At 42.9% G+C, this 21,562-nt stretch overlaps 1 protein-coding gene across 1 annotated transcript in view; it reads left to right on the forward strand.

The window, feature by feature from the left end:
* TMEM45A (transmembrane protein 45A) overlaps positions 1-16,739 on the forward strand; it is a 45,864-nt gene extending 29,125 nt beyond the window's left edge. Inside the window, exons 5-6 of the mRNA XM_075335152.1 lie at positions 6,726-6,871; positions 16,016-16,739. Coding sequence (XP_075191267.1) covers positions 6,726-6,871; positions 16,016-16,109 — 240 coding nt within the window. The 3' untranslated portion in view covers positions 16,110-16,739. The remainder of the gene's footprint in view (positions 1-6,725; positions 6,872-16,015) is intronic.
* Positions 16,740-21,562: the final 4,823 nt, after the last annotated feature.

A 21,562-nucleotide genomic window follows, 5' to 3' on the forward strand; every position in this document is an offset into this window, starting at 1 on the left:
AAATTCCGTGTCCCCAACGAGATTGCTTGAGCAATGTCGCAGCGTGTAAAGCGGCCTTTAGTCTAATAACACATCTCTTTAGACAAGCTTATCACCTCACTTCAATAATCTAATTTTTCCCTGTTCCCCCTTTCTAATTTTTCCTTAGAATCTGGTCACTCTTATTGTCTCCGCATCCTCCATGCACCCAATAGTACGTGATAACTGTGCGTAGACTGTTATTGGCTGATGACTGAATCATGCAGCTTTCTAAGAAAACCACTATTTATTATAATGATGGCCGGCACTGTCTACCCATTGTGTCCCTCCATATTTCCTTATCGAGTGTAAACTTGCGAATAGGGCCCTCACTTCTCCAGTAACTGTTGTGTGTTACCCTGTAGTGCTCATATTGTCTGTACATATCATTGATGAATCCCGTGTAGCCACACAGGGTCCCAAGAGGCAGGGGGCCCATTTCTACCTCCAGAGCAAATGGAACTATGCATTTTGATGAGTTTTTGGACCTGAAAGGGCCCAGATGGTGTTCTTGTCCAGGGGCCATTTTCTATTTTAGTCCGCCAGTGCTGAATATGTTGGCTCTATATAAATAAAATTATTATCATCTTAAGGGGTGGCGTCTTGCCCACTGAAAGCCTAATGTGGCAATTAAAGAAGCAAGTCAGGTGAACAGGCCGGATGTTCAAAGCTGGCAAACCTCTACAGACCACATTTCCTATAACTGATGTATATTATGCCCCTATCTAAGTAATAAGTTGGGGTGATTTGCACCACATTTATGAAGTAACATGTGGCTTTTACTAAACCTTATGCAAATCACACTAGCTACCTTCTATACTTAGACTGGCATAACCCGGCGAATTCTGTGCACTCCTCTGGCTTAGGCTAGTTTCACACTTGCGTTGAACGGTATCCGTTGCATTGCGTTGTGTGACGGATGCAACGGATGTGTTGCATATAGTGGCACAACGGATGCAACGGATGCTGCAAAACAACGGAATCCGTTTTCATTTTTTTTTTTTTTTTTGACAGTTTACCGGCAGCAGACTATTGTGTACGATCAGCTGATCGCTCCCAGTAGCCGGCCGCCGGGTGATCAGCTGATCACTCCCAGTAGCCGGCCGCCGGGTGATCAGCTGATCGCTCCCAGTAGCTGGCCGCCGGGTGATCAGCTGATCGCTCCCAGTCGCCGGCCGCCGGGTGATCAGCTGATCACTCCCAGTAGCCAGCCGCCGGGTGATCAGCTGATCGCTCGGCCGCCGAGAATGTGTGTGGGGGCAGAGTGCGGGGTGGGTGGGGCCGAGCGGGGCCATGGCGCTGAGGACAGGTGAGTGTGTGCGTGTGTGTATACATGCCGAGTGGAGTGCGGGAGGGGGCGGAGCCAAGCGGGGAAGTGTCGGGTTTCCTGCACACGTACCCAGGGTAAATATCGGGTATAACTAGGCAAAGCACTTTGCTTCGTTACCTGATATTTACCTTGGTTACGGGTGCAGGGAGCTAGAGAGAGCATGCGCAGTGAAATCCTGAGGATTCCGCTGCTCAGAAAAACGTTACATGCTGCGTTCCTCCTGCTGGGCAGAAGCAACGCAGGTCCTTTTGGCACAATCAGTCATCCATGCAAGTCTATGGGAAACAGCGGAATCCGTTAACGGGAAGATTGTGACGGAAGGAAAAAAACGCAAATGTGAAAGTAGCCTTATGGTTGCTATGGACAGACTTGAAGAGACTGGCGTTGTTATGTGACTTTTCCCTAGCAAACCAGACTTACTACTAAGCTCAGCACAGGAATATCACTAGTATATGTAAGAACCAAGTTATGTCACGCTCAAGCTGTGTTATTACTAAGAAGTATAATACACTTAGGTGGAGGATTTCTTTAAAATGACCAGATATGCAGCTGTTTTGACAAAAGCAAGCCGAGTTATGCAGATTTGTCACGCAAAACGGCAAAGGTGCCATTTCTATTAGTTTTGCTTTTGCAGTCGCTTAATACCAGGCATCAAGAAACTTCTCTGGCTGCACAAAATTTGCAGCCTGACTTCCAGTATATAAGGGTTTAGAGAATACAGTGTCGCTGAATAGTATTTAGATGCCTTGATGCAGATTGCTTTCTCCGTGGTACTGTTTCATTTCTTTTAGGCCTTGGTGAAAATCATGATTTATCAGCTTTACTTGTTCTGGTATCCTGCCGGAAATGTATAAATGTAGAATATTTAAAGCAATTATATCATTATATCGTTTACATTTTGTACATATCACTTTTGAACGTAGATATCTGATATTGTAGATCTCTACTGCCCTCATGTGGTCACAGTTGTATTTACAGTTACTGATGTAACGCTATGAGAGCGCTGCAGCTACATAGTTACAAAAAAAAAGACCTAGGTCCATCTAGTTCAACCCTCCTACATCAATTATACAGTTCGTCACTAAATTATTTATAACTGACAATGTTGTGTGCACTGAAGAAATCATCCAGCCCTTTTTTAAAAGCTGTTATAGTATCTGCCATTACTACCTCTTGTGGTAGGACATTGCACAGTCTGACTGCTCTAACTGTAAAGAACCCTTTTTTATTTACCTGCCAGAATCGCTTTTCTTCCACTTGCATTGAGCGCCCCCTTGTCCTTAGCTGAAGACTACAGTCACATATTCTGTATTTGGAGCAGATTCTTTGTGGAGAAATTGCAGAAAATCCGCAAAGTAAAGTAAATGAGATCTCATTGAATCTCGTATAGCCTTATAGTGAAGCTCCAGAAGCAAGGACTAGGGGAAACTATATGCAGATGGGTAAGAAATTGGCTAAAAGATAGGAATGATAGAGTAGTCATAAATGGTACATTCTCTAATTAGGGTAGGGTCAACAGTGGGGAGTGCAGGGATCTGTGCTAGGACCAATTATTTTTAATCTGTTTATTAATGACCTTGTGGATGAGATTGATAGTAAAGTGTCAGTCTTTGCTGATGACACCAAACTATGTAGGATATTAAAAACTGACCTTGATAGTACAATATTACAAAACAATCTGGATAAGATGTCAGAATGGGCAGATACTTGACAAATGAGATTTAATGTTGACAAATGTAAAGTAATGCACCTAGGAAGGAGTAATCCTATAAATGCGTATACATTAAATGGAAGTAATCTCGGGACTACAGAACAGGAGAAGGACTTGGGTATTCTCATTACAAATAAGCTGAGCAGCAGCACTCAATGCCAGGCAGCAGCTGCTAAAGCAAACAAGATTTTAGGGTGTATAAAAAGAGAGATTAGATCCCGTGATCCCAATGTATTGTTACCCCTCCATAAATTGTAAGGCCACATCTGGAATATGGGATCCAGTTTTGGGCTCCACATTTTAAAAAGGATAGTCGGAAGTTACAGTCAGTTCAAAGGTGGCAACTAGACTACTACAAGGAATGGAAGGCCTCCGATATGATGATTTGGATTTGTTTAGCTTAGAAAAGGACTCCTCATAGAAGATCTCATTAAGGGCCGTTTCACATTTGCGCTATTATAACGGATTCGGGCTCCGTTACAAATACAGTACAGTTCATTTATTTACAGTGGAAGCGCGACATCATGTGGACACAAGCGGGTACTGCATGACACAAACACGCGCCATAGTAACGCGCTTCCAATGTAAATAAATGAACTGTACTACATTAGTGACGGATTCTGTTTGCGTCAAAACAACGCAAGTGTGAAACTAGCCTTATATGTATAAAAACATGTGTGGTCAATACAAAAGATAGGCACATGACTTATTCCTTCCAAAGACTATACTAAGGACCAGGGGGCACTCACTGCTTGTTGAAGAAAAGCGATTCCGGCAGCTAAATAGGAAAGGGTTCTTTACAGTTAGAGCAGTCAGACTGTGGAATGCCCTACCACAAAAAGTAGTAATAGCAGATATTATGACAGGGTTTTAAAAAGGGCTGAATGATTTTCTCAATACACACAACATTGTTGGTTATAGATGATTTAGTGACAAAATGTAGAATTGGTGGAGGAAGGTTGAACTAGATGGACCTAGGGCTTTTTTCAACCTATGTAACTATGTAAATAAATGTATAAATTAAATAAATTAATACATTTATTAAAATACATTTATGTGTGGAAATTGACCTGTGGTGTAAATTTTAAAACATTCAGCCTGTCAATTCTTTGTGCAGAAAATTTTCACCATTTGCAATGGAAAGGGTGATATCTGCATGCTTATAGCGGATTTGATGCAGGTACTGTATATTTGCACCAAAATCTTCATGTTACACGTGAAGTTTGGCGAAGTTCTGCTATGGAAAAATCCAAAGCAAGTAAGAAATGTGTGAACACTCTTGAGGAGCCTTAAGGTCCAGTCACACTAAACAACTTACCAGCGATCCCAACAACGATAGGGATCGCTGGTAAGTTGCTAGGAGGTTGCTGGTGAGATGTCACACTGCGACGCTCCAGCGATCCCACCAGCAACCTGATCTGGCAGGGATCGCTGGAGCGTGGCTACACGAGTTGCTGGTGAGCTCACCAGCAACCAGTGACCAGCCCCCAGCGCCGCGTGGAAGATGCTGCGCTTGGTAACTAAGGTAAATATCGGGTAACCAACCCGATATTTACCTTGGTTACCAGTTCACGCAGCTACACGTGCAGAGAGCAGGGAGCAGCGCACACTGAGCGCTGGCTCCCTGCTCTCCTAGTACAGCACACATCGGGTTAATTACCCGATGTGTGCTGCAGCTAAATGTGCACAGAGCAGGGAGCAGCGCACACTGCTTAGCGCTGGCTCCTTGCTCTCCTAGCTACAGCACACATGGGGTTAATTACCCGATGTGTGCTGCAGCTAAATGTGCACAGAGCAGGAGCCGGCACTGACAATGAGAGCGGCGGAGGCTGGTAACAAAGGTAAATATCGGGTAACCAAGGACAGGGCTTCTTGGTTACCCGATGTTTACTGTGGTTACCAGCCTCCGCAGAAGCCGGCTCCTACTGCCTGCACATTTAGTTGTTGCTGTCTCGCTGTCACACACAGCGATCTGTGCTTCACAGCGGGACAGCAACAACTAAAAAATGGCCCAGGACATTCAGCAACAACCAACGACCTCACAGCAGGGGCCAGGTTGCTGCTGGATGTCACACACAGCAACATCGCTAGCAACGTCACAAAAGTTGTTCGTTAGCAGCGATGTTGCTAGCGATGTTGCTAGCGATGTTGCTTAGTGTGACGGGGCCTTTACTGAAATGTTAGGATCTTCTTATCTTATGATGACAATCTTATTACACCTTCTAATGAATTTGACGCCTCTTTATTACTTTCCCTTTTAAAAGACTATATACAAAATGTTAGTCTTAAAGGACACTGTTATAGTGCAGGGGGAGCAGAGTAGAATGATATATAGTTTGTGAGATGAAATTCAGTGTAATCTGGGGTTTAATCATTTAATGCTCTTTCTTGGATTTTCGGTCCAATGTTTGGTCCTATCGGTGACTGGCAGCTATCTCTGTATGTAAAGTTATGTAAGACAAACTGTCAATCACTGATAGGACCGCCCACTGGACCAAAAATCCCAGAAAGAGCAGAGGATTGAATGATTAACCCACAGATAACACTGAATCTTATCTTATAAAACTACATATATATATTTCTTGGTGAGAGGTTTCCATTTATGACTCAGTATGTTCAGTTAAAGTTTTAAAACATGGATTTATCAGGCACAAAAACTAGAAAACTTAGGGGTATGTTCACATGAAGTTTTTTAATCTGGATTTGCCAGGAATATCCACATCATAAAAGTACTTAATAAACTAAAGACCTGATTAACCAAGACTGGCGTTTTGTACACACGTCTTGCCAAATTAATTAAGAGGCTATTTATTATTAAAAGAAGAGTATTTGAAGAGGTGGATTTTGGAACAGAATTTGCTATTAAATTCAAGTAAAATAGCCTTATAGAGGACTAACCTTATAGAGCCTTATAGAGCCTTATAGAACATAGCCTTATAGAGGACTAACCACCAGGATTTTCATATATAAACTATAGCCAGTGCTATACTGGTCCTATCATGCTGATTCTATACATACCTTTAGTTATGAGATGGAATGTATACTTTTTGAAATACAGGCAAGTAAAATTTGTGAAATGCACTGTTATTTGATTGATAGGTGCAAAGGAATATCTAATAGGTGGGTCGGGTTTTGCTAGTTATTCCCACCCCTGTCTGCCTGCCTGTCCTTCCTCCTCCCCGACCTGTCCTTCCTCCCTCTGTAATAACAGGGGGAAGGGAGGAAGGACAGGCAGGCAGACTGGGGCGGGAATAACTAGCAAAACCCGACCCACCTATTAGATATTCTGTAGCTGCTATCAATCAAATAACAGTGCATTTCACAAACTTTACTTTCTTGTATTGCAGAAAGTATACATCCGATGTCACAACTAAAGGTGTGTATAGAATTAGCATGATGGTGCCAGTATAGCACTGGCTTTAGTTTATATAGGAAAATCCTGGTGGTTGGTCCTCTTTAAGCTATTTTTGTGGCTTTTTTTGGAGCTACTTTTTGTGGTCACACATTTTTTACATGTTTTTTTTTGTACCTGTATAGAAGTGTATGATAAAAGTCTAAAAATAAATAGAAGTGAATGTAGCCAAATACTGTAAGTGGTCCTCTAATTTTTCAGAACTGTGTGAGTAGATGATAATAAGTTGAAATGATATTACAAATCCCTTGCAGATTGCCTTCGTGCTGTTTCCCCCCGGAGGTGGACCTGAATGGAACCAGAATGATCACAGTAATATCATGTTCATTACAATGTGCTACTGTTGGCACTACGCCTTTGCACTCTTGATCGTCGGTGTGAATTTCGGTGTTATAACGTGGTAAGTATCATTTTTTACACTCATTTGTGTATTTAGATGGGGAATATTAAACTCATTATATCACAGATATAGAGCTTAACAAATGGATGTTTTACCCTATTTATGATAGGATAGCAAATAAAAGATACACTAGCTAGATATATAATTCCTATAGAAACATTTTGGAGTAATGGGTCCAAAGAATTCAAAGTTCAAAGTTTAAAAATACAAACTTTGTTTTACATATATTTAAATAGAAAGCAATAAAATTATATATATAAAAAAATCAGAGGAGCTACAATGCAATGCGGAAAGAGCCAACATCACCCTCATCTAACTCATAACCATAGTAAGACCAAGGCCAGCGTGACACAGTAATCCATGTGTAATAAAAATAAACAGGTACTCATATGGTTAATAAGCAAAATGTCAATATAGGGGCCTGAGTTAACAAATCATAGGATCAGTAACTGAGCCACATAACGTAAGGGGGCTTTACACGCTACGACATCGCTAATGCAAACTCGTTGAGGTCACGGAATTGGTGACGCACATCCGGCCGCATTAGCGATGCCGTTGCGTGTGACACCTATGAGCGATTTTGCATCGTTGCAAAAACGTGCAAAATCGCTCATCGGTGACATGGGGGTCCATTCTCAAAAATCGTTACTGCAGCAGTAACGAGGTGGTTCCGGCACACATCGCTCTGTGTGACACCGCAGGAACGAGGAAGCTCTCCTTACCTGCCTCCCGGCTGCTATGCGGAAGGAAGGAGGTGGGCGGGATGTTACGTCCCGCTCAGCTCCGCCCCTCCGCTGCTATTGGGTGGCCGCTCAGTGACGTTGCTGTGACGCCGCACGGACCGTCCCCTTAGAAAGGAGGCAGTTCGCCGGTCACAGCGATGTCGCCGGGCAGGTAAGTATGTGTGACGGGTCTTGGCGATGTTGTGCGGCACGGGCAGCGATTTGCCCGTGTCGCACAACAGATGGGGGCGGGTACCCACACTAGCGATATCGGGACCGATATCGCAGTGTGTAAAGCCCGCTTTAGTCCATATAGAGAAGGAGAGACCAAGCTCTAATATCCCAATATAGTACCCAGTGCACAATATGCAAGTAAGCAACAATGGATGATGCTCAAAAAACGCACCATGTCACTCACCCATAAAAAAATTAGTTATTGGGAGAAGAGAGGACGCAGCGTCAGGCCCCAACGCGCGTTTTGCGTAGGGCTTCCTCGGGGAGCCATCATCATTTTTTATACTCATTTGTGTATTTAGATGGGGAATATTAAACTCACTCTATCACAGAAGTAGAGCTCAAAAATGGATCTTTTACCCTATTTATGATAGGATAGCATATAAAAAATACACTAGCTAGACATGTCACTATTATTTTCCTTCTGTCTCATATTGTAGTCCAATCTGTAATGAAAAGTATACATTTTTTGCCTATTCCTGTCTCCCTTTTCGCTATTTCTATAGAAGTCAGTGGTTGTGAGGCAGCCTCCTGCAGCATGAGCCTCCCCCCAAAGCTCGGGTTGTAATGGAGGTCTATTCAAGCTATGTACTACCCTTTTATCGCAGCTTCACATTCATCTATGCTTCAGCTCTGTAGGAAGTGATTATAAGCAGATCATTTTCCTGCAGAATTTCAGCCATGTTTGTTTGGCTGGGTTCACACCATCACGTTTTGCTGTCCGTGAAAATAACTGACCTCACACAAACAGCGCTCGGGCCAATGATATTCAATTGGGCTATTCAGATGACAGTTTTGTTTTTTTTCATGCGGACGGAATGTCCCTGTCTAAAACATCACAGCATGCTCTGTTCCTTTATGTATTTCGGAGGTGTCTCGCCCTTTCAAATTTTTGGGTGCGCCAAAAATATTGGATCCCATACGGTTCAACTTTACAGCTTATGTTTTTTACAAATACATCGTCATTATTAACATAGGAAGCTGTATTTGATCTTGTACATTTTATTAACTGCTGATATATTACAATGAATGCCATACAGATGACAGTACAGACTGTTTTTTTCAGGATGAAAATTTGATGATTTATGAACTTTGACATTGTGATCGAGTCTGGGGGGAAAAGGGTGCGGACTGACAAATAGACCCAGTTTCTTTTCTTCCTAACCCTTTATGACCTTGTGATTTTCAGATTTTGCTCCTTTTATCTCCCCTTCCTCCAAGAACCATAAAAATTTTATTTTTTTATCCACACAGCCACATAAGGGCTTCTTTTTCTGCAGGATGGGTTGCACTTTTGAATAACACAATGTATTTTACCATATATTGTACTGGAAAGAAGGAAAAACATTCTAACTGCGTTGAAATTGCAAAATCAATACAATTTCACTATTAGTTTTTGTGCTTTTTATTTACCAAGTTCAATATATGATAAAACTAACCTGACAGTAAGATTCGTCAGGTTAGTACGCGTATCTAGATACCAAACATGTATATTTTATTTTTTTAAGTGGTGAAAAAAAATTCTGAATTTTTTTTTGCTTTTGTCACCATTTTCTGTGACCTGTAACGTTTCGGGATCTGGGGCTGTGTGAGGCTTTATTTTTTATGCCCTGAGCTGATATTTTTACTGATATCATTTTGGGGTTGATATGATGCTTTTATTGTTTTATTGCAATGTTGCAGCCACTATAAAAACGTAATTCTGGCGTCTTGATTTTTTTTTGGTACACTTTTTACCAATTGGATTAATTTATTTTATATTTTTATAGATCAGATTTTTATGAATGCAGCAATATCAAATATGCTTATTTTTATTTGATCTTTGTGTTTTTTGTTTTTTTCTGGATTTTTAAAAGCTTTTTTCCCCACTTTTTTATTGTGTTTAATAGTTTTTTAGGGGATTTGAATATGTGATCAACCGATCGCTTATGCTATACAGTGCAGGGTATCAGCATCAGTCCTGCTCTGTACAGTAGAAATCACGTTATCCTATGTTTTCCGGGTGGCAACCGGCATTCACAGGACGATTGTAATGACAAGCACAAAGGTCATCAGCTGACCCCTGACTGCCATGACAACTAGTGATCAGCGAGCGTGCTCACCACATCTCGTTACCCGATCGAGCCTTAAGCATTTGAGTTTGAAAATGCTACAGTTTCCCATTGACTTCAATTATACGTGGTACTCAAGTTGTCTTAGAGCAACCTGATGTTCAATCGAGTAATGAGCAGTGTCAAGCACCCATCACTAATAACAACCCATTGGTGCCCTGCGATCACGTCATGGGGCCACCCATGGGAGCAGGGAATGACGTGCTTCCTTGCTGGCGCGTGTTAAATCCTGTTGAAGATTGACCACGGGATTTGTCAATTGCCAAGTGTGACGACCATGGCAGGTGCGATCAGACCTATGGGTGTCTGACGCACAACAAAAAACACAACAAACAAAGACACCGGGGACACGATCAAAACGGTGTGCCCTGGAGCTAGTGAGAGGGGTAGATAGGACACCTCCTGCACTAACCTGCAGCTGTCTGTACTCTACTAGCCAGTCCCTATTCAGTTTCTTCAACTGTCGCTGAGGAATAACCTGTGACCTTGAGAAAAACCTTGTAGACACCCTGGCTTGTGAGAGGGCAGGTGATGGACGCTAGTCCCACCGCTGCACTAATAAGACACAAGGAAAGGTAAGACAAACAGGGTAAACAGCAACGAAAAAAAGGATAAAGCCCAACTTCAGGACAGCTGCTAAGCAGGACCTTCAACCAAGGTGGCCAGAGAACGAGTTTGTATCTTCAGCAAGGATTGCTGGGAAACACCACTACTTAAGCCTGAAGGGGTGTGGCTACAAAGCAGCTGCAGCTGAAACACTCAGCTAGGAACTGCTAAACATCAAAACTGATATTTACTCATTAAACACTGAAAGAAATGAAACCACGTTTAAATTTAGCGTCCCAGAAGGAAATGAGAGATTCCAACCGAGTCCATCACAAGTCTCCAAAAACAGAGAGACGATTGTGACAGGGATTTAACTGGTGAACAGCCGCTGGTGAATCTCCAATCCACCTGCGGCTTCTAGAGGCAGGTGATGGCTGATTAAATCAGCTATTATGTGCTGGGCAAGATGTGGGCGTGGATGAAAGGCAGGGAGACGACCTTTCACGTAGCATTATGTCAAAGATCGAGAAGGGGTTAACTTCCACGTTCATTTTTTAAACTTACTGCTTTTTAATAATTAGGTATTCGCTTGACTAAAGGTGAAGTGTCTCAGCGCTTTGTAATTGAAATCAGCTGAAGCCGATGGCTAATACTCAAGGGAAGAGCGTGCATTAATGGTGAAAAAATAGTGCCCAGTGCAATTAGTACAAGTAATTAATTAGGATTGCAAAAGTCAGAGCATCCTTCACCTGGAGTCACAGTCCAATCAAGTACACAAAGCCGTATCCTTGGGGACTTCATCACTGGATTTACGTCCGATGTGATCATTAAATTAATAAGGTTGACTTCACACTTCAGGCTCAGGTTGGTGTAATCTACAACCAGACGCTGATTTATTTTTGTGATACCAACGCAGACACATGAGCTTTATATTCTGCACGGCTGCAGTGAGCTGCACGTATGTGATTGTAAAGCCATTAGGGCTGCTTCTCACTTGCGAGTTTCTCGCCGTAGAGCAATGCGAGAAAATCTCGCATTGGAATCGGACACATGTTAGTGAATGATTCAGCTCTCATCTGCGATTTTTTTCTCAGTCCAAATCGGACTGAGAAAAAAATCGCAGCATGCTGCTTTTTTGCGAGTTTCTACTGCGAGTTTCTCCAATGCAAGTCTATGGGAGCATGTAAAAAATCGGATGTCACGGGACGGCACTCACACCATCCTAGTGACATGCGATTTTCTAAATACATTTCTCGCATGTTTCCTAAAACACTGGAAACGAGCGATGTCTCACAATGTCTGTCAATCACTATTCTCTGTCAGTCGGTCTCTCCCTCTCGGTCTCTATTCTCTCTCTGTCGGTCCATCACTATCTCTGTCCCTCTCTCACAGTCTGTCGGTCATTTTCCCCTCCTCTCTCATACTCACTGTTCCCCGATCTCCGGCGCGGCGCTGCACGGCTTTCTCACTGCTGCGGCGGCTTTTACTATTTTGAAAAAGCCGGCCGCTCATTAAACAATCTCATATTACCTGCTTTCCCCGCCCACAGGCGCCTATGATTGGTTGCAGTGAGACACGCCCCCACGCTGAGTGACAGGTGTCTCACTGCACCCAATCACAGCAGCCGGTGGGCGGGTCTATACTGTGCAGTGAAATAAATAAATAAATAATTAAAAAAAATGTCGTGCGGTCCCCCCCAATTTTAATACCAGCCAGATAAAGCCATACGGCTGAAGGCTGGTATTCTCAGGATGGGGAGCTCCACGTTATGGGGAGCCCCCCAGCCTAACAATATCAGTCAGCAGCCGCCCAGAATTGCTGCATACATTATATGCGACAGTTCTGGGACTGTACCCGACTCTTCCCGATTTGCCCTGGTGCGTTGGCAAATCGGGGTAATAAGGAGTTAATGGCAGCCCATAGCTGCCACTAAATCCTAGATTAATCATGTCAGGCGTCTATGAGACACCCTCCATGATTAATCTGTAAGTTACAGTAAATAAACACACACACATGAAAAAATCCTTTATTAGAAATAAAAAACACAAACACATTCCCTCATTACCAATTTAATAAGCCCCAAAAAGCCCTCCATATCCGGCGTACTCCACGGACCTCCAGCGTCGCTTCCAGCATGAAGGTGACAGGAGCTGCAGAAGACACCGCCGCTCCAGTCACCTCCAAGCAGCAACTGAGGTGAGTAGCGCGATCGGCTGAGCTGTCACTGTTGGAGGATCCAGCGGTGGCCGCGATTAACCTCAGTGACAGCTCAGCTGATCGCGCTACTCACCTCAGTTGCTGCTTGGAGGTGACCGGAGTGGCGGTGTCTTCTGCAGCTCCTGTCACCTTCATGCTGGAAGCGACGCTGGAGGTCCGTGGAGTACGCCGGATATGGAGGGCTTTTTGGGGCTTATTAAATTGGTAATGAGGGAATGTGTTTGTGTTTTTTATTTCTAATAAAGGATTTTTTCATGTGTGTGTGTGTTTATTTACTGTCACTTACAGATTAATCATGGAGGGTGTCTCATAGACGCCTGACATGATTAATCTAGGATTTAGTGGCAGCTATGGGCTGCCATTAACTCCTTATTACCCTGATTTGCCAACGCACCAGGGCAAATCGGGAAGAGCCGGGTACAGTCCCAGAACTGTCGCATATAATGTATGCGGCAATTCTGGGCGGCTGCTGGCTGATATTGTTAGGCTGGGGGGCTCCCCATAACGTGGAGCTCCCCATCCTGAGAATACCAGCCTTCAGCCGTATGGCTTTATGTGGCTGGTATTAAAATTGGGGGGGACCGCACGCCATTTTTTTAAATTATTTAATTATTTATTTCACTGCACAGTATAGACCCGCCCACCGGCTGCTGTGATTGGGTGCAGTGTGACACCTGTCACTCAGCGTGGGGGCGTGTCTCACTGCAATCAATCATAGGCGCCTGTAGGCGGGGAAAGCAGGGAATGCGAGATTGTTTAATGAGCGGCCGGCTTTTTCAAAATAGTAAAAGCCGCCGGAGCAGTGTGAATGCCGTGCAGCGTAGCGCGGCGCCGGGGATCGGTGAGTATGAGAGAGGGCTGCTAACTTCAGTCACTCGGGGGATTAGTGGTCACCGGTGAGCCCTTCACTGGTGACCGCTAATCAGGACGCGGCACAGACAGAGCCGCAGCATGACAATGAAGTCGGGTTAAGTTCACCCGAGTTCATTCTGATTGTGCGGCTCTGTCTGTGTCTGCTGTCATCTGCCATTCAGATCTGCTACATGGCTGGCTGTGTCTGCTGTCAGCGGCCATGTAGCAGCGCTGAATGGCAGATGACATAGTAAAAAATACGCATTACACACGCTAGTAAAATCATTAATTTATTCAGAAATAGCATCGCACTTGCGTTGCACTCGCACCTAACGTGAACTAAAATCAGCCGAGTTTTTTTCAGCCCAGTCGGACCGATTTTACTCGATAGATGTGTTTCCACCCTTACAGATGGCTGAGTATGTGTGCCAAATCCATAATGCAGCTCAGCTATGGACCCAAACCGGGCGTCCTTTACATGGAAATACTCGGAAGTTTCTATTTGTAATTATTTTTTATGAATCATTGAGAACTAAAAAAGTGGAACAGTTGATTTCTTGTCTAAGTGGACATGTTTATAATGTCCTGTGGCACTGCTACCTCCAGCTATCTGGGGCACTTTACCTTTTTTCTATCAGTACTATAGAAAGGCGTCATATTTTGGGATGTAGATAGTTGAATTCTTTGTAATGGTATTTAATGTCAAGATGAAATTATAATGCAGAATTAATATTATGCACTAGACAAACAGTGTAAGGCCTCGGTTCCACTTACGTTTTGCATGGACGAGTGCTATCCGATAAAACATGGGATTGCTCTCACTCTAGTGCAAAACTATGGGGCAGTGTCCATCTGTGATTGATTTCTCATGCCATATCGGGATGAGAATGAATCACAGCATGCTGCGTTTGGCAGTGAGACTCAGCTCACACACACCCATACAAATCTAAAAATCGCACTGCAATTGCATGCCATCCGAATGCAGTTTGATGTACGCAGAGACAGGCCGGGGAGGAGATGGGAAGAAAGTGTTCCCTCCTTCTTCTCCACAGCTGTGATCCGATCACAAGATCAAATCACAGTCGCATCACCCTCGGCTGACACCCGCAGCAGAGGGTCATTAGCATATCGCTTCCGATGCTCTCGCATCGGAAGCTATACGCAAGTGGAACCAAGGCCTAATGATGAGTTTTGCTCTGCTACATCTGAGGCTGAGCCCCGTTATCAGGAGGCCACATTTTCTTTTTCATATTTGGCCGCACTTCATGTAGGCTGTGGTTATGTGACGACTTCCGCCCCCAACACCTCTCACACAGCTGAATATTGTGGCATGGCAACATGACATAATGAAAGTAAATGTGGTCACATTGTGGCATGCAAGTTGCATGAAATCCAGTGGGTTGTGTGCCAAGACCACTTTCTCCTTCATTATACTGTGATGTAGCATTGTAATACTCAGATCACTGGACGTGTGTCCTAGCTTAAGGCCTCATTCAGAAGTCAGTGTTTTTCATGTGCACAAAAAAATGGTACAAATGTCATCAGTGTTTTGGATGTTATTTTTATCATTGTTTGGTCAGGTTCAGTTATTACCACCGGTATTTCATCAGTGATTTTCACGTATGGATAAATAAATAAATCACAAAGCTTCTCCTATCCATTACATTGTTAATCACAGACAGCACACAGATGATTTTCATGGACTCATAGACTTGTACTTTTTATCTATGCTGCTGGTAAAAAAAAACCAGACCTATCTCTGTTATATATGAAAAGGACGACATAGTGTTCCAGCAGGACAATGACCTAAAGCATACGTTAAGATTGGTGAATAAATGGTTCAATGACAATGACGTAGAGGTGCTGGATTGGTCCTCAGCCCTCAACTCAATTGAGCACTTGTGGATATAGCTGACGGCAAAGCTGTATACATACCCAAATGAGTCGATCAGTATGCACCAACACATTGACCATGTAGAAAAGACCTGGGATCAGATTTCGGTGGAGACATGCTTGACTGTGATAGAGAGCATGTCTAGAAGGATCCAGGCAATGTTGAAAGCCAAAGGTGGATTTAAAAAATAATAAAAATTGAAGTTTACATTTTTAGGAGCAAAACAGTAACAATGCAGTGACATGACAAGAGTCTGCATAACTAATCATGTGCTAAGTAGTTGCAAGTCAAATTTATGTATTAAATAGCCAAGATGATTGTTTAAAAAAGGAAGGTATTATACTCAAAACTGTAGTGGATGGTGAGATATGAAGCCTGAAAGACAAAAGCTCAAAAATTGTTATCCTTTTGCTTGTCAGTGTTTGGTATTGTAGGCAACCTGGGTAATTGTGAATATCTAGTAGTAAATAGTTTTGACACTTTACAATTTTACTGGACTGAAATAGATTTTAGTATCCATGATAGTTATATTCTCTTTTTTAACCTGTGATCTTTTCACTTTTTTCAGGTTGGTTAATACAAAGCTGAAATCTGCGCAATCGATGGAGTTGGAATTACTAAAGTCGCGGCCGAGAGATCAGGACTCTGAGGACGACTTGTAGTAAATTCTTTTGCTAGCCTTAAGAAGCCTTATGAATGTTTCAGGATTTCAAACCATATCCCTTGTACTGTATAACTCTGTATAAAGTGACCAAAGAAGTACTGCTTACCTTTAAAACCCTGCGCGAGTTGTCCTCCCTATTACCGTCATCTATTGGTATATTTCTTGATAAGAAAATTTTGGTCCCCCATTATTGCATATTTCTAACTGTTAATGGTCTTTAGGGCTGAGGCACCCAGTTGTATTATGGATCCGTTTTGTAGGAATGGTAATAGGACAGGTGCTACATGGCTATCTATATGCTTTCTGATGGATGCTGATGTTTTCCCATATTCTAGACATTGTGCCTACCAGAGAATATCTCTATGCATGCGATAATCTGGCTCTATGGACAGGGATCCGTCATTTATATGAGCCCTTAAAAATAAAAAAATATCATTATGTAAAATAGACAAACACCGGAGTCTCTGTCATGGCTCCTGGTGTTTGTCATTGTTTACACCGCTGACATCACAACAGCACTGCAGCCAATAACTGATCTTAATTAGCGATGATCGAATACCTCAAATATTCAGCAACGCCCATATTCGCCAAATAGGTCGCCGCTATTCGACTATTTGCGAATATTCAATGCGCAATGTAAGTCTATGGGAAACCCGAATAGTTGCTGAATAGCAACTAATTGGGCTTCCCATAGACTTACATTGTGCATCGAATATTCTCATAGCGGCGACCTATTCGTCGGATATTCGCGAAGCCGAATATTTGTGATATTCGATCATCCCTAATCTTAATGCCCGAGTAGACAGCTGAGCTCACTGATTGGCTGCAATGAGATTAATGTGATGTCAGCGCCGCAGACACCAGGAACAGCAGTGGGGACTCAGCGCTGCATCTGGGAAGGGTGAGTAAAGGACAGATTACGTTTGCTTTTTTTTTTTTTTTTAAAGAAACTGAACCAGAAAATGGGTTTTCTAAACTGGAAAGTCCTTTTTAACATATATTGAACCCTTATTTATGATATGCTGTATACAACTGTACTGCTCTGTACTGTGGAACCATGGGGACTCTTTGTGCTACTGTTAAATGCCACATGCACAAAGCATTTTACCTGGAGGCTGCCAGGATTTTGAAAAGTAGATCCAGTAAAGGCTCGAATACTGAGTGATATGGCCTTGTAATTGAGAATGTTAAGTGAAAGTGAAGTATTCACCCCAATGAATCTCTGAGAGTACTATGTCTGGATCAAGGTACAAAAGGCAAAAAAAAATGTATGTGTGTACATATATATATGTATATATATATATATATATATATATATATATATATATATATATATATATATATATATACATATATATATGTACACAGCAGGTGAAATAAGTATTGAACACTTTACCAATTTTCTAATTAAATAATACATGAATTTCTCACCGAATGTCAGTAACAACCCATCCAATGCACACAGGCAAATAAATCAAACAACAGATGGCCATACATTTTGTAATGTGTAAGGCCCCTTTCACACGTCAGTGATTCTGGTACGTTTGTGCTTTTTTTTAAACGTACCAGAATCACTGACATACGCAGACCCATTATAATGAATGGGTCTGCTCACACGTCAGTGATTTTTCACTGCACGTGTCTCCGTGCGGCGTACCCGCGTGTGCGTGATTGCTGCACGGAGACATGTCCATTTTTTTCTGGCATCACTGATGTTCCACGGACCACGCAGTGGTGTGGTCCGTGAAACATGTGCCAGAAAAAAACGTGCTTTTAAAATAAAAAAAACATTTTAACTCACCCGGCGTCCAGCGATGTCTTCTGCAGCCCGTTCTCCCTGCTCCTTCTGTGCCGGCTGATTACTGTCGCGCATATTCATTATGCGCGACACAGCCGACCCGGAAGCAGCTGCTGCGGGGGTCACCGCCGGCCGGATGCTGCGTCGCGGGAGCGATCAGCACCATGGACAGCGGGAGCGGGCGCAGGTGAGTGAATCTCTAAGTGCAATCACGGGCCACGGAGAACGGAGCCCGGATTGCACTTAGACTACCCACGTGTGCCGTGATTTTCGGCACACGCAGGGACATGTGCGTGTTTTACACGCCAGTGAAAAACGTCTGTGTTTTTCACTGACGTGTGAAACGGGCCTAATAATGATAAATGACACAAGAAAAAATGATTGACTACTCTTACTGAAATGTATTTAATACTTTGTACAAAAGCCTTTCTTGGTGATGACAGCTTCAAGACACCTCCTGTATAGAGAAACTATTAGCATGCGTTGCTCAGGTGTGATTTTGACCCATTCTTCCACACAAACGCTCTTCAACTACTAAAGTTTCTGTGAGCTCCTTCTATGAACTCTGAGCTTTAGTTCCTTCCATACATTTTCTGTTGGATTCAGGTCAGGTGATTGGCTCGGCCATCCTAGCAGCTATTTTTTTTTTCTCTGAAACCAATTGAGAGTTTTCTTGGCTGTGTGTTTGAGATGATTGAATTGCTGAAATGTCCACCCCCGTTTCATCTTCATCATCCTGGCAGATTGCATCAGATTTTTGTCAAGAATGTCTTTGTACATTTGTCTATTTATCCCTCCTTCAGTTATATGATGTTTGCCAGTGCTGTATGCTACCATGATGTTCCCACCTCCAAACTTCACTGTCGGTATGGTGTTTTGGGGGTGATTTGCAGTGCCTTTTAGCTTCCAAACATGATGTGTATTATGGCATCCAAGAGCTCAGTTTTGGTCTCATCCCCTGTTTTCTGTCATATACTCACCTTTTGGTGGCTTCAACATCTATCGCCACCACTCTGGTCAGTTTCTTGCGGTTTGTGATCTGCCTGCAGCTCCATTGTTTGCTGTAGTGTGCCAGTGGTCACAACTCAATACATCACTATGAGAGCCTCATTCTGGCTCGTATACAAATCCATTTGGAGCTTATGATGTAATTTCTGACATCTGGCCAGTCCGAAGTTACAGTCACAAGATGGCGCCACGGGACCAGAGCAGCGTCGGTTAAAGGAGAATCTGACAGAATATGATTATGTGATGGGGCTTAAATTTAAAGTGCCACTCCAGAGCTTAAAGATACGCTGGAGTGGTCCTTTAAATGTAAGTCCCCTGCCCCCTGGTATTATACACACCTGCCACCTTCTTCATCCTCTTTTGGCAAAGCTCTTTTTGGCCTACGGTGCCATCTTATGCCATTAATTCTGACTGGCTGGAAATCAGAAGTTACATCACAAGTGCTCAATGTAATTTCATGAAAGGCAGAAGAAGACTCTCATAGAGTTACATTTATCTGTGACATTCGGTGCGTTCCATGAAAGACTGGAGCTGCCAGCAAGTCACAAATCTCTGGAGACCGATGAGAGCAGTGTTGAAAAAGATGAAGACGGCGGCAGGTGAGTATAATATAGGGGGCAGAGGACTTACATTTAAAACACCACGCTAGTGGCGAAATAAAAAACAGCCCTGAAGTGGTGCTTTAAATGCACTTGATGAACATGCTATTTGTTCAGCAAGAGAGCCTTGCATGGCGAGCGTACATACAGGACCATAGAGGTTGAGTGCATTTCTTATTGTTTTCTTTAAAGCAATTGTACCTGCTGATTCCAGCTCTTTCTGTAGCTTTCTACAGGTGGTCCGTCGCTCTTGGACAACTCTTCTGATAATTATTTTCACTCTATCTGAAATTTTGTGGCGAGCACCTAGTCGTAGCTGGTTTATAGTGAAATGATGTTCTTTCCACCTTCGATTTTGGCTCCATGAGTGCTCACTGGAACCTTCAGCAGTTTAGAAATTCCTCTGTAACCAATATCATCAGTATGTTTTGAAACAAGTAGATTGCAAAGGTCTTCAGACAGCTCACTGTTTTTTCCCATCATGGGTTGTTTCTTATGTGGCACCTTGGTAATGAGACAACTTTTTATAGACCATTAGTTGAACCAGATGATATTATTTTTCACTAAGTGGGTGGATTGCATTCTAATTTGATATATTTCAGTTGGTGTCATGACTTTTCATGCCTTTTTTGCATCTCTTTCTTCATGTGTTCAATACTATTTCCATGTGTAATTTCTTACTATTTTTCTCACTAAATTTCCGAACATCTATAGTTTTCTATCTTTGCCTGTGTGGATTGGATGGGTTGATGATATTTTACTTTCTAACAGGATCCTTCACATACCATAAATGTAGTGTATGTGTATATATACGCTGCTTTTGCTGTATTTTAAGGTCTATATTTTGGCACTTGGATAATCCCCCCCTCATCTCCGTGTCTAATTTGTCTTAATGTGTAGTCTGATATTTATTTATCTTGTATAACTGTTCCAACCTAGACTGGATGAAGACTGATATAGCATTTTGCATCTCCTTCTACAATCATTCCATAAATATGTGTTAGTATTTTAAGTCATTTTAATATGTCATAAATATATGCATAATTGTAAATTGTAAAGATGCGTGAATGTATTTTTATTGTTGTAGAGAAGGGAAATAATGAGAGCTTTATTCAGATTATGTTGTCCTTTATATCATTGTACAGATATGGGTGACACAGGAGGTCGGGGGCTTTATTAATAATTTTTTTAATACATTTTTTGGAAGACAATAAAAAAATACAAATAACCCTCTGTCCCGCCAATGTCATCTGGACACATTTTATTTATTTCTTTTAATAGTGTACCAGTGCCTGGAGTACCAATGCTATATCGTTATATCTTATAGTAATACTTTACTAATTAATTGATTTAATTGCACGTACACCTGAGCATTAGGGGCACTTTGCACACTACGACATCGCAAGCCGATGCTGCGATGCCGAGCGCGATAGTCCCCGCCCCCGTCGCAGCTGCGATATCATGGTGATAGCTGCCGTAGCAAACATTATCGCTACGGCATCTTCACATGCACTCACCTGCCCTGCGACGTCGCTCTGGCCGGCGAACCGCCTCCTTATTAAGGGGGCGGGTCTTGCGGCGTCATAGCGACGTCACACGGTAGGCGGCCAATAGAAGCGGAGGGGCGGAGATGAGAGGGACATAAATATCCCGCCCACCTCCGTCCTTCCGTATAGCCGGCGTGAGCCGCAGGACGCAGGTAAGGTGATGTTCCTCGCTCCTGCGGCTTCATACACAGCGATGTGTGCTGCCGCAGGAACGAGGAACAACATCGTAACATCGTTCCTTCCGAAATTATGGAAATGACCGACGCTACACCGATGATACGATTTGGACATTTTTGCGTTCGTTAATCGTATCAAAAAGGATTTACATACACTACGATATCGACAGCGACGCCGGATGTGCGTCACTTTCGATTTGCCCCCACCGACATTGCAGCTGCGATGTCGTAGTGTGCAAAGCCCGCCTTAGACTGGATACAGTAGGTTATTAATCCACATTTGCACTTATCAATATAAAGAGACGGATATGTTGATACACCGT

The sequence above is a fragment of the Anomaloglossus baeobatrachus genome, chromosome 2 (genome assembly GCF_048569485.1).
Source record: "Anomaloglossus baeobatrachus isolate aAnoBae1 chromosome 2, aAnoBae1.hap1, whole genome shotgun sequence".
Lineage (NCBI taxonomy): Eukaryota > Metazoa > Chordata > Amphibia > Anura > Aromobatidae > Anomaloglossus > Anomaloglossus baeobatrachus.